The sequence below is a fragment of the Notolabrus celidotus genome, chromosome 8, assembly GCF_009762535.1.
Source record: "Notolabrus celidotus isolate fNotCel1 chromosome 8, fNotCel1.pri, whole genome shotgun sequence".
Lineage (NCBI taxonomy): Eukaryota > Metazoa > Chordata > Actinopteri > Labriformes > Labridae > Notolabrus > Notolabrus celidotus.
This window is the reverse complement of record NC_048279.1, coordinates 36,155,750-36,169,926: the sequence shown is the minus strand read 5'-3', so window position 1 is coordinate 36,169,926 and position 14,177 is coordinate 36,155,750. Positions and strand designations below refer to the sequence as shown.

General features: G+C 42.4%; 1 protein-coding gene across 6 annotated transcripts in view; it reads right to left on the bottom strand.

Moving 5' to 3' along the window:
* Positions 1–14,177, bottom strand: part of LOC117816821 (phospholipid-transporting ATPase ABCA1-like) — a 46,109-nt gene that overhangs the window by 22,147 nt on the left and 9,785 nt on the right. For all 6 annotated transcript variants that reach the window (XM_034689178.1, XM_034689180.1, XM_034689179.1 and 3 more), the window contains exons 6-11: positions 12,311–12,432; positions 12,014–12,217; positions 9,804–9,893; positions 959–1,199; positions 374–513; positions 139–255 (exon numbers count right to left, since the gene is read on the bottom strand). In XM_034689178.1, coding sequence (XP_034545069.1) covers positions 139–255; positions 374–513; positions 959–1,199; positions 9,804–9,893; positions 12,014–12,217; positions 12,311–12,432 — 914 coding nt within the window. The remainder of the gene's footprint in view (positions 1–138; positions 256–373; positions 514–958; positions 1,200–9,803; positions 9,894–12,013; positions 12,218–12,310; positions 12,433–14,177) is intronic.

Below are 14,177 nucleotides of genomic sequence, written 5' to 3'. Positions count from 1 at the left end.
CTGGACTTCCTCACCTGGACTACAGTTGGATTGTTATTTGTATTAAAATTTAGTAAAGACACAAAGTCAAGAATCAAAGACGCAGAATGACGATTTAAAGACACAGGATAGGTGAGCTGGTGGGCGGGGCCTGTTTACCCTGACCAGGTCCATCTGCTCGCTGTTCTCCACAAAGTTCCAGACTTTAGGTCTCATCTCCTCCCACATCCCGCCCAGGTCCCTGAACACACCAAGCTCCTGGAAGGTCCGGTTCACCTGAGGGCATCAGAGACACACAGAGACAGTTGAGACAGATGAGACAGACAAGTGAGACAGACAGGTGAGACAGACAGGTGAGACAGGTGAGGCAGAGGTACAGGGAGTGATGGGAGACCTCGTGGATGACCCTGGCGGTGGCGGGGGTGTGGGGCGTGTAGAGGATCTTCCCCAGCAGCAGAGGCTTCACAGCGGTCCAGATCATCCGAGACATCGGGTTCGAGTCCATGCTCCTGACCAGACTGTTACAGAACGGAGCTGAGACACACACACACACACACACACACACACACACACACACACACACACACACACACACACACACACACACTTGTTAATTGGTCATCATTATGTCTGGTTTCATGTTCCCCCCAGTGGTCACTCATTGTATTACAGAACACTGACCCAAAAAGCACTTTGACCTTTGACCTCCATATAAAGAAGTGTGTGTTTAGCTGTAAAGAGGGCACCTGTCACAGGTAACACAGGGTCACGGCTGATAGGAACCATGGAGGAACACCTATGACATCACCACTCTGTGATGACTCTGGACCAGCAGGATGAACACCACTGAGCATGCTCAGTGGACTGAATACACCAAAGAACCTGAGCTTCAAAACTTACTTGATACAGCTCAGAACCCCTCCACACTGAAACCATTACATCCTCCCACTATGAACCAGTACTCTCCCAGTATACTCACTGGTGGAGTTGTCGTAGAGTGCAGCTGGCTCGTCCTCACTGCTGTTGTGGTTTCCGAACAGGGCCTTGTAGTTGCTGTCCTCGTACCAGTTCAGGGACTTGATCTGCAGACCGCCGCCCTCTGGGTGTCCGCACACGATCCTGGAGACCGCCTTGTACATAGTGCTGGGAGACGACGTAGCATTCTGAGTCAGGAATACGATCTCATTCCTCAGGTCGATCCAGCTCTTCATACTCGCCAACTGGGGGGGGGGGGGACAAAAGTACAAGTGTCAGACTGCACAGGCTTCAGTGACCTGATAGAATGTGGTCTGAACTGAAGATACAGAGTGTTTACATCCCGTTCACTGCGCATTTAACGGTTACTTCACTTTGTTTTAACTGTTTGTTTACATTGCGTTAACGGTGTGTTTACAGTATGTTTGCAGTAAGTTTACAGTGTGTTTACAATGTGTTTAGGGTGTGTTTACATTGTGTTTTACAGTTTGTTTACAGTATGTTTACAGTGTGTTAACAGTGTGTTAACGCTATGTTTACATTGTGTTTACGGTGTGTTAACGGTGTGTTTACAGTGTGTTTACAGTAAGTTTACAGTGTGTTTACAATGTGTTTAGGGTGTGTTTACATTGTGTTTTACAGTTTGTTTACAGTATGTTTACAGTGTGTTAACAGTGTGTTAACGCTATGTTTACAGTGTGTTTACGGTGTGTTTACATTGTGTTGAGAGTTTGTTTACAAAGTGTTTACATTGGGTTTACGGAATGTTTACAGTGTTTTTACATTGTAAACACACTGTTAACATAGCGTTAACACACTGTTCACACACTGTAAACATACTGTAAACAAACTGTAAACAAACTGTAAAACACAATGTAAACACATTGTGTTGAGAGTTTGTTTACAAAGTGTTTACATTGGGTTTACGGAATGTTTACAACGTTTTTACATTGCGTTTACAATATGTTTACAGATAGTTTACAGTGTTTTTACGGTATGTTTACCGTACGTTTACACTGTGTTTACATTGTGTTTACAGTGTGTTAATGGTGTGTTTACGCTTTGTTTACTGTGTGTGTACAGTGTTTTTACAGTGTGTTTACACATGAAAACACTGTTATTTGCTCCATAAAGGACAGATGAGGAAGTATTTTCATTATTCATTATATTCAAAGTTAAAGTGCTGATAAACTGAAAGTGGTATTTAATGTCTGCAGAGGTGTGATGACAGAAACAGCTGTCCCTGTCTGATGCATGTGAAGGTTGATCTGCACAGTCAGCAGTGGCTGAATCATAATGAACTCCAGTTACTTCAGCATTACTCAGAGGAGGAGGGGTCACATGTTTCCTGCAGCCTTGGGAGGAAGAGGAAGAGCCTGAGGTTACTGACGGTTACACTGACTCTGCAGCAGAAGTGAAACTGTCTCAGAATAAATGTGAGGGAAAGGTGATCCATGGAGAGAACCAAACTGCTGTTTTCATCCACCTCAGAGCTGCTGAGGAGCCTCTGCTGAACCCTGACCCAGCTCAGCTCAGCCCGGTTTAAAACCTCTGACCTCTTTCCTAGGAACTCGCTGCTTCCTGCTGCAGGTGAACAGACTGCAACGTCTACAACGACTGATGGATCAAAGTGTGTCCACTAACGGTTCTGGTTTCTGTCCCTGACAGGCTCAGGATGTTATTCCAAGAGAAAATTACTGAAAGGATCCTCCAGAGAGAGAGAGAGAGCTTTCTGAAGCAGAGGAAGATGAGCAACACACAGCTGTTACATAACTCTCTACACACGCACACACACAGAGACACAGACACACACTATACTTAGGTAGACAGGAGGTTAACCTCACAGTACGGCTGTAGCGTGTTATAAACAGTGGTTTAATAATGACTGTAGTCTTCAGTACGACTGTAGCGTGTTATAAACAGTGATTTAATGATGACTGTAGTCTTCAGTACGGCTGTAGCGTATTATAAACAGTGATATAATAATGACTGTAGTCTTCAGTACGACTGTAGCGTGTTATAAACAGTGATTTAATAATGACTGTAGTCTTCAGTACGACTGTAGCGTGTTATAAACAGTGATTTAATAATGACTGTAGTCTTCAGTACGGCTGTAGCGTGTTATAAACAGTGATTTAATAATGACTGTAGTCTTCAGTACGGCTGTAGCGTGTTATAAACAGTGATTTAATAATGACTGTAGTCTTCAGTACGGCTGTAGCGTGTTATAAACAGTGGTTTAATAATGACTGTAGTCTTCAGTACGACTGTAGCGTGTTATAAACAGTGATTTAATAATGACTGTAGTCTTCAGTACAACTGTAGCGTGTTATAAACAGTGATTAATAATGACTGTAGTCTTCAGTACGACTGTAGCGTGTTATAAACAGTGATTTAATGATGACTGTAGTCTTCAGTACGGCTGTAACGTGTTATAAACAGTGATTAATAATGACTGTAGTCTTCAGTACGGCTGTAGCGTGTTGTAAACAGTGATTTAATAATGACTGTAGTCTTCAGTACGACTGTAGCGTGTTATAAACAGTGATTTAATAATGACTGTAGTCTTCAGTACGACTGTAGCGTGTTATAAACAGTGATTTAATAATGACTGTAGTCTTCAGTACGGCTGTAGCGTGTTATAAACAGTGGTTTAATAATGACTGTAGTCTTCAGTACGACTGTAGCGTTGTGTAAACAGTGGTTTAATAATGACTGTAGTCTTCAGTACGACTGTAGCGTTGTATAAACAGTGATTTAATAATGACTGTAGTCTTCAGTACAACTGTAGCGTTGTGTAAACAGTGATTTAATAATGACTGTAGTCTTCAGTACGACTGTAGCGTTGTATAAACAGTGATTTAATAATGACTGTAGTCTTCAGTACGACTGTAGCGTTGTGTAAACAGTGGTTTAATAATGACTGTAGTCTTCAGTACGGCTGTAGCGTTGTGTAAACGGTGATTTAATAATGACTGTAGTCTTCAGTACGACTGTAGCGTGTTATAAACAGTGATTAATAATGACTATAGTCTTCAGTACGACTGTAGCGTTGTGTAAACAGTGGTTTAATAATGACTGTAGTCTTCAGTACGACTGTAGCGTTGTGTAAACAGTGGTTTAATAATGACTGTAGTCTTCAGTACGGCTGTAGCGTTGTGTAAACAGTGATTTAATAATGACTGTAGTCTTCAGTACGACTGTAGCGTGTTATAAACAGTGATTAATAATGACTATAGTCTTCAGTACGACTGTAGCGTGTTATAAACAGTGATTTAATAATGACTGTAGTCTTCAGTACGGCTGTAGCGTTGTGTAAACGGTGATTTAATAATGACTGTAGTCTTCAGTACGACTGTAGCGTTGTGTAAACAGTGATTTAATAATGACTGTAGTCTTCAGTACGGCTGTAGCGTTGTGTAAACGGTGATTTAATAATGACTGTAGTCTTCAGTACGACTGTAGCGTGTTATAAACAGTGATTTAATAATGACTGTAGTCTTCAGTATGGCTGTAGTGTTGTGTAAACAGTGGTTTAATAATGACTGTAGTCTTCAGTACGGCTGTAGCGTGTTATAAACAGTGATTTAATAATGACTGTAGTCTTCAGTACGACTGTAGCGTGTTATAAACAGTGATTTAATAATGACTATAGTCTTCAGTACGGCTGTAGCGTGTTATAAACAGTGATTTAATAATGACTGTAGTCTTCAGTACGGCTGTAGCGTGTTATAAACAGTGATTTAATAATGACTATAGTCTTCAGTACGGCTGTAGCGTGTTATAAACAGTGATTTAATAATGACTGTAGTCTTCAGTACGACTGTAGCGTGTTATAAACAGTGATTTAATAATGACTATAGTCTTCAGTACGGCTGTAGCGTGTTATAAACAGTGATTTAATAATGACTGTAGTCTTCAGTACGACTGTAGCGTGTTATAAACAGTGATTAATAATGACTGTAGTCTTCAGTACGGCTGTAGCGTGTTATAAACAGTGATTAATAATGACTGTAGTCTTCAGTACGACTGTAGCGTGTTATAAACAGTGATTTAATAATGACTGTAGTCTTCAGTACGACTGTAGCGTGTTATAAACAGTGATTTAATAATGACTATAGTCTTCAGTACGACTGTAGCGTGTTATAAACAGTGGTTTAATAATGACTGTAGTCTTCAGTACGGCTGTAGCGTGTTATAAACAGTGGTTTAATAATGACTGTAGTCTTCAGTACGGCTGTAGCGTGTTATAAACGGTGATTTAATAATGACTGTAGTCTTCAGTACGACTGTAGCGTGTTATAAACGGTGATTTAATAATGACTGTAGTCTTCAGTACGACTGTAGCGTGTTATAAACAGTGATTAATAATGACTGTAGTCTTCAGTACGACTGTAGCGTGTTATAAACGGTGATTTAATAATGACTGTAGTCTTCAGTACGACTGTAGCGTGTTATAAACGGTGATTTAATAATGACTGTAGTCTTCAGTACAGCTGTAGCGTGTTATAAACAGTGGTTTAATAATGACTGTAGTCTTCAGTACGGCTGTAGCGTGTTTTAAACGGTGATTTAATAATGACTGTAGTCTTCAGTACGACTGTAGCGTGTTATAAACGGTGATTTAATAATGACTGTAGTCTTCAGTACGACTGTAGCATGTTATACACGTTGATTTAATGATGACTGTAGTCTTCAGTACGGCTGTAGCGTTGTGTAAACAGTGATTTAATAATGACTGTAGTCTTCAGTACGACTGTAGCGTGTTATAAACAGTGATTTAATAATGACTGTAGTCTTCAGTACGGCTGTAGCGTTGTGTAAACGTTGATTTAATAATGACTGTAGTCTTCAGTACGACTGTAGCGTTGTGTAAACAGTGGTTTAATAATGACTGTAGTCTTCAGTACGGCTGTAGCGTGTTATAAACAGTGGTTTAATAATGACTGTAGTCTTCAGTACGGCTGTAGCGTTGTGTAAACAGTGATTTAATAATGACTGTAGTCTTCAGTACGACTGTAGCGTTGTGTAAACAGTGGTTTAATAATGACTGTAGTCTTCAGTACGACTGTAGCGTTGTGTAAACAGTGGTTTAATAATGACTGTAGTCTTCAGTACGACTGTAGCGTGTTATAAACAGTGATTTAATAATGACTGTAGTCTTCAGTACGACTGTAGCGTTGTGTAAACAGTGGTTTAAGAATGACTGTAGTCTTCAGTACGACTGTAGTGTTGTGTAAACAGTGGTTTAATAATGACTGTAGTCTTCAGTACGGCTGTAGCGTGTTATAAACAGTGATTTAATAATGACTGTAGTCTTCAGTATGGCTGTAGTGTGTTATAAACAGTGGTTTAATAATGACTGTAGTCTTCAGTACGACTGTAGCATGTTATAAACGGTGATTTAATAATGACTGTAGTCTTCAGTACGACTGTAGCGTGTTATAAACAGTGATTTAATAATGACTATAGTCTTCAGTACGACTGTAGCGTGTTATAAACAGTGATTTAATAATGACTGTAGTCTTCAGTACGACTGTAGCGTGTTATAAACAGTGATTTAATAATGACTGTAGTCTTCAGTACGACTGTAGCGTGTTATAAACAGTGATTTAATAATGACTGTAGTCTTCAGTACGACTGTAGCGTGTTATAAACAGTGATTTAATAATGACTGTAGTCTTCAGTACGACTGTAGCGTGTTATAAACAGTGGTTTAATAATGACTGTAGTCTTCAGTACGGCTGTAGCGTTGTGTAAACGTTGATATGACGACAGGATGTCCGTGTTTCTCAGGTTGATAAATATCTTGGAGGTCCAGCTGAGCGGTTCAAAGTTAAAGGCGTTAATCTTATCATCCAGTTATTCATTACTAAATGTGATGAACGAGAAAAGAAGGACAGTCAGCAGTGTGTCGTTCAGTGAGTGTGTACAGGTGTGTATCAACAGGTGAAGATGCCTCCTCTTGCAGGTGAAGCTGGGTTTACTCACAGAGCACAGAGATAAGAGTTGGAAATGAAGTTAATTAATCTGTGATGTCATCACAGGAAGTGCAACCGACAAAGAGGACTTCAAAATAAAAGAACCAAACGCTGCAGGAGACAAACTGTCTGGGTAAAAAGTTTCCAAATAAAAAATGATGATGAGTTACAAACGTTTATTATAATTACTGTTGGCTTTAAGATCACTGCTTTAATACCGTTTGACTATACACACACACACACACACACACACACATGCGCAAACTCCCTGACTCAGCATCTACATAAACTAGACACAGTCACATGTCTCCAATTTAGTGTGTGCGTGTTAACCTCAGGGCAAGAAAAACAAAGTGGGTCACTCTGCCTGAACTTTACTCTGATTATCACCTCAACTATCCTCAGAGAGAGAGGGAGAGAGAGAGAGAGAGAGAGAGAGAGAGAGTGTGAGAGAGAGAGAGAGAGAGAGAGAGAGAGAGAGAGAGAGAGAGAGAGAGAGAGAGAGAGTGACAGACACCCAGCCAGCTGCTGGTTCGTGTAGTCCTGAACCAGGTTTCATGTCTCAGTGTGAGTCTAAGCTCCTCTGAACGCAGCCTGTTTGTTGTTCAGACTGAAGAGAAAACCTGCTGAGCATCTTTGTTCAGCTGCAGCTTGTCTGTGCTCATCAGGTCACACAGAGAGCACAGAGCAGATCAGACCCTCAGGGACCCTCAGGGACCCTCAGAGACCCTCAGGGACCCTCAGGGACCCTCAGAGAATACACTGAGAACATGTCATGTATCACCTGTCCCCTGTAGGACTGTGTTTTAGTCCTCTAATGAAGCACACTGACAAACAGACAAATTGTCTTTTCTTTATATTTATGACTGAATGAGCTGAGGGGACACCTAGCAGCTCCCACCTGTCACTCAAAGAGGCCACGCCCCTAACCCTCCCTTTAACCCTTCACCTGCTGTAAACAGGTGAGCTGTTTATAAATTCATCCGTACAGTCGTCATGAAGAGAGAAACGAGCTACAGAGACCCAAACTGTTTTTGTACCAGGCTGTAAACATGTTTATTTCTGCTGTAACATTTAACATGGGGCTCTATGGGGACTGACTCACTGCAGGAGACACACTCTGGTGGACACTGGAGGAACTGCAGGAGACACACTCTATCAGACACTGGAGGAACTGCAGGATATAACTCCAAAATATCAAACAAACATGTGCTGAGGTATCACACCACAGAACTTGACAGTCTGTTATTTTAGATAGGATGTGCCTGTTTTTGTCGACCTCCTCATTGTGCTGACAGATCCCTATCCTGTAGCCTTCATCAAGCTGACATGAAATGCTTTATTTTTCAAAACATGGCAATGTTTTTGTCAATAAAGCATTAGTCTCACTACATGCAGTTAGCCAAGCCTTGTTGCTAAACCAGGTCCTGGAAAAAGACCAGGGCCCAATCTCAATGTCCACCCTCAAGAACTCACTGACTTTGAGGCGCGGTCCCGCTCAGTCCGTGAGGGTTTAGGGCTGTCCCCCACTGTCAAATCATCAAGTGTGTGAGGGATCTCTCACTGACTTTTTGAGCCCTTTATGCCCCCTTTCAGTAAGTGGGCATTTTTGCACACTTGGCGTAAGGGAATTACCCAGAGTTCATAGCATTGCGACAGTAAAAAAGAAGAATGAAAGTTGCAATGACATTTACAGGCAAAAAAGTTTGCAAACAGCCTTAATTTATTTATCTGTGTACAGTAGGCTATAATTTATATATTTACAGTTATATATTTATATATTTTAAATGTTGTGTTTAAGCCGTCTGTATGGTGAGAGTCTGGCTCACATGGCAGTCAGTCAGTCCCTTAAGCGCCTTGAATTTGAGGAAAGTAAAAAGTGTGCAATAAAAATTCCTAATATCTCTAAGATGAGCTACATGACATCATGCAGGTCACATGAGAAGTCTCAAAATGCTGTCCCATTCCAGTTCATCGGTTTTGAGCCCTTACAGCCTCCTGCCCTCAATCAATTTCCAGCTGACGTCAATTAAGTCAAGAAGGGCTCAGGGCTCAGGGCTCAGGGCTTAGGGCTCAGGGCTTAGGGCTCAGGGCTCAGGGCTCAGGGCTTAGGGCTCAGGGCTTAGGGCTCAGGGCTCAGGGCTCAGGGCTCAGGGCTTAGGGCTCAGGGCTTAGGGCTCAGGGCTCAGGGCTTAGGGCTCACGGCTTAGGGCTCAGGGCTCAGGGCTCAGGGCTCAGGGCTCAGGGCTCAGGGCTCTGGGAGGACATTGAGATTGGGCCCGGTTGTATTGTCTCCCTCTGTCTTTGGGCTGCTGATTAATTGTGATGTTGGGCTGATCAGGTCTGCGCTCTTTCACGTGGAGCTCTTTCTCCATTCTGCATCTCTGTCTGATCGTCTCCAACTCCCACGACTCGACCAATCAGCCGCACTTTATGACAGACAGCTGTGACGTCGGCCCCCCTCCAGCTGCATTCAGCTCTGGGTGCAGGTTTCCTATCTCTTGTATTGAAGAGGAGCTACTGCACATGTGCAACTTTTAACAAGAGTCTATGGACAAATATTTTTGCGCCCAGGGCGAAAACATGTCACCAATCAGACAACACAGATGAACCAAACAACTTTACCCATCATTAACTATATGATATTTATCTTGCTCATCGAAAAGTATACATATACCTACAGTTCTTTATTTATTATTTCATTTTAATTACATTGTTTTAGGTCTTATTGAAGGTAGTGTGGTGGGGCGGCGCCCGAGCGCCCTCTGTTGGCCAGCCGCCACAGGTATGAACTCTGTCCTCTGGAGTAATTGTCTTGTTTGATATGTCGACATCACAGAGGTGTCAGGTGACAGGTGTGATTCTTACCTCCACAGCCAGTGAACCCAGATTATCCAGGAGGTTGTTGGTTGCCTTGGCGACCTGTCGGACGGCCTCTGGGTCGGACTTGACGTCCCTCTGAGAGAAAACAAAGACACAGTTTACGTAAACTTCAACAACTGTCTTTATTTGTGTTCTTTAAGTTCTTCTGTCGTCACACACACTCGGTAAAACACTCTGAAGTCAGGATTCACATCACAGTCCTGTTGGCTCATCTACAACCTACAGCGTCACTACAGGAAACAACAGCAGTCCTGGTTTCTCCAGACTGGCTCCTGTTTTTCTCTCCTGTTTAATCATACTTGTTTCTCCTCACTGATCAGCAACTTAACACGTCAAACTTTACACGGTCTGGACTTGTTCCTATGCTGACTGAGAGACAGCAGAATATCTAGGGGACAGACTGTGGGTCTGCTCCGACTCAGAGGACGGACTGTGGGGTTCTCACAGTCCGTCAGCAGCTCGTAGATTTTCTCAACACAAAGGATCGAGGCCTCACTGACACGCAGCCCGCTTTCAAACCTCCTAACCCTCCAAACACGTCTCCAGGCTACGAAAACTGAGACTGTAAGAGACAGGCCGAGACACGCCTCCTCCCACACACACACATAAACACACACAAACACACACTGAATACACAGAGAGCACACAATAAAACCCTCTGAATACACACCCTGAACACCTTCACTGGGTGTTACCTGAACATTAAGAGCCCGGAGGAAACTCCAAAAGAGGAGAACACTTTTACTACCTACAGTACTACTTACAGTGAGTCTGACTGTAGTATCACAGTAATACTTACAGTGTGTCTGACTGTAGTATCACAGTAATACTTACAGTGAGTCTGACTGTAGTATCACAGTAATGCTTACAGTGTGTCAGACTGTAGTATCACAGTAATGCTTACAGTGTGTCTGACTGTAGTATCACAGTAATACTTACAGTGTGTCTGACTGTAGTATCACAGTAATACATACAGTGAGTCTGACTGTAGTATCACAGTAATGCTTACAGTGAGTCTGACTGTAGTATCACAGTAATACATACAGTGAGTCTGACTGTAGTATCACAGTAATGCTTACAGTGTGTCTGACTGTAGTATCACAGTAATACATACAGTGTGTCTGACTGTAGTATCACAGTAATGCTTACAGTGAGTCTGACTGTAGTATCACAGTAATACTTACAGTGAGTCTGACTGTAGTATCACAGTAATGCTTACAGTGTGTCTGACTGTAGTATCACAGTAATACTTACAGTGTGTCTGACTGTAGTATCACAGTAATACATACAGTGAGTCTGACTGTAGTATCACAGTAATACTTACAGTGTGTCTGACTGTAGTATCACAGTAATGCTTACAGTGTGTCTGACTGTAGTATCACAGTAATACTTACAGTGTGTCTGACTGTAGTATCACAGTAATACATACAGTGAGTCTGACTGTAGTATCACAGTAATACTTACAGTGAGTCTGACTGTAGTATCACAGTAATGCTTACAGTGTGTCTGACTGTAGTATCACAGTAATACTTACAGTGTGTCTGACTGTAGTATCACAGTAATGCTTACAGTGTGTCTGACTGTAGTATCACAGTAATACTTACAGTGTGTCTGACTGTAGTATCACAGTAATACTTACAGTGAGTCTGACTGTAGTATCACAGTAATGCTTACAGTGTGTCTGACTGTAGTATCACAGTAATACTTACAGTGAGTCTGACTGTAGTATCACAGTAATGCTTACAGTGTGTCTGACTGTAGTATCACAGTAATACTTACAGTGTGTCTGACTGTAGTATCACAGTAATACATACAGTGAGTCTGACTGTAGTATCACAGTAATACTTACAGTGTGTCTGACTGTAGTATCACAGTAATGCTTACAGTGTGTCTGACTGTAGTATCACAGTAATACTTACAGTGTGTCTGACTGTAGTATCACAGTAATACTTACAGTGTGTCTGACTGTAGTATCACAGTAATGCTTACAGTGTGTCTGACTGTAGTATCACAGTAATACTTACAGTGTGTCTGACTGTAGTATCACAGTAATACTTACAGTGAGTCTGACTGTAGTATCACAGTAATGCTTACAGTGTGTCTGACTGTAGTATCACAGTAACAGTATTCACCTTCACGTCAATGCTAAGTGTTCAATGGTATCCACAGAGCTCAGTCAGGGGACTTGGTTTTACCTGGATTGGTTTGAGGAAGTCCAGGTTGCTCATGAAAAGCTCCTCGGCATGGTTCAACCAAGTGGGCGGGGCCTGGCAGAGGACTTCCTGCACCAGCATGGACAACTGAGGATCTTCAATTTTAACAAACTCCTCCAGGCTCCGCTTACCTCCCTTTCTGGGACACATGTCCCTCAGGTGGACCCCAAAACCTTTCAGGATGACCTAAGACAGACGGACAGAGAGAAAATTCAAAGGTCAGGAGCACTGAGCATGTGCAGAGTGTGTTCACACTGAGCATGTGCAGAGCGTGGTCACCTTCTCCAGGTTGATGTCTGCGTTTGTGATTTGTTGGACGTTGTATTCGGACATCGAGGCGTTGCTCCGCAGGAACGACGTCAGAGTCTCATCATCACGCAGGAAGTGCTTCAACTTAAACCCTGAGGGGACAAAAACAGGATGCGTTTATTGGGCGTGTCTCCATGGAAACATGTTGTCCTGACACACATGGATCTGATGAATCAGGTGCTTCCTCGAGTGTCTGCGTGTCGTCACTCGTCTTTGGGACAAACTCCTCTGAGGTGGAGTTCAGAGGAAACATACCAGGAACTATTATCTCCCACTTCTTCTTCTGCAGGTCTAAACCTGCATCTGGGACAAACACTAACATGTGGGGATGTTCATGTTTGACTCAGAGAGGCGGGCTGCAGGTCTGAACAGGTCTGTTTGAAACCAGACCAGGTCACACACACACACAGGTTCAGGTACAGAGAGGACCTAACACATACACGTCCTCACACACTGTCCTCTCATCTTGAGGAGCTGTAGACCTCTCATGGATCAGACCCTGGACTGTCAGGGTCTCTGTGAGGGGAGGGGAATCACAGGAAGAGGTATGGAGGCCTCTCAGGGACTTCAGGGCTGAGGAGGGTTTGAGGAGAGCTAACACTGAGCCGGTCAGCCCGCCTGCTGGGCGCTTTGACATCAGCAGCTCTGAGTGACGTGATTGGTCAAATGAGGAACAGTGTCCTGTCAGACTCCAACAGAGAAACACGTCAGGTCCAATCAGGAACCTCCCAGAGAAAAGAGCACAGCACTTACTTCACAGAGGACTGGTTTAAACCTGGTCATTGAACCAGGACCAGGACTGGACCAGGACTCAGGGCCGGTCTCTGACATCCTGCAGGCTGCACAATGACAGACGTGAACTCCATAGTGAGATTGTTCTGGTTATAATACAGCTGTGATTATTTAGTGATGGACTGGTGGAGAGGACGAGGGTCTGGGCTAACACTGTGTATGGCTAATGTAGTTTAGGGCTAACGTAGTTAATGGCTACCGTTGTCTATGGCTAACATTTTTAGGGCTAACCGATTTAGAGATAACTATGTTTAGGGTTACATTTTTTTCAGGGCTAACGTTATTTAGGCTAATGTTTTTTCATGGCTAATGTAGTTAATGTCTAACGTTGTTTAGGGCTAACGTTGTTAATAGCTAACATTGTTTAGGGCTAACGTTGTTTAGGGCTAACGTAGTTTATGGCTAACTTAGTTTAGAGCTAACGTTGTTTAGGGCTTACGTAGTTTAGGGCTAACGTAGTTTAGGGCTGATGTAGTTTATGGCTAAAGTTTTTAGGGCTAACATTGTTTAGGGATAACTATGTTGAGGGTTACATTTTTTCAGGGCTAACGAAGTTTATGGCTAACATTGTTAAGGGCTAACACTGTTTACAGCTCACGTTGTTTAGAGCTAAAAGAAATTCTGGGCTAACGTAGTTTATGGCTAGCTTAGTTTAGGGCTTACGTTGTTTAGGGCTAGCATTGTTTACAGCTAACGTTGTTAAAGGCTAATGTTATTTAGGGCTAACGTAGTTTAAGGCTAACGTTATTTAAGGCTAACGTTGTTTAGGACTAACGTAGTTTAAGGCTAACTTTATTTAAGGCTAACGTTGTTTTGGGCTAACATAGTTTAAGGCTAACGTTATTTAAGGCTAACGTTGTTTAGGGCTAACGTAGTTTAAGGCTAACATTATTTAAGGCTAACGTTGTTTTGGGCTAACATAGTTTAAGGCTAACATTATTTAAGGCTAATGTTATTTAAGGCTAACGTTGTTTAGGGCTAACGTTATTTAAGGCTAACGTTATTTAAGGCTAACGTTGTTTAGGGCTAACGTTATTTAAGGCTA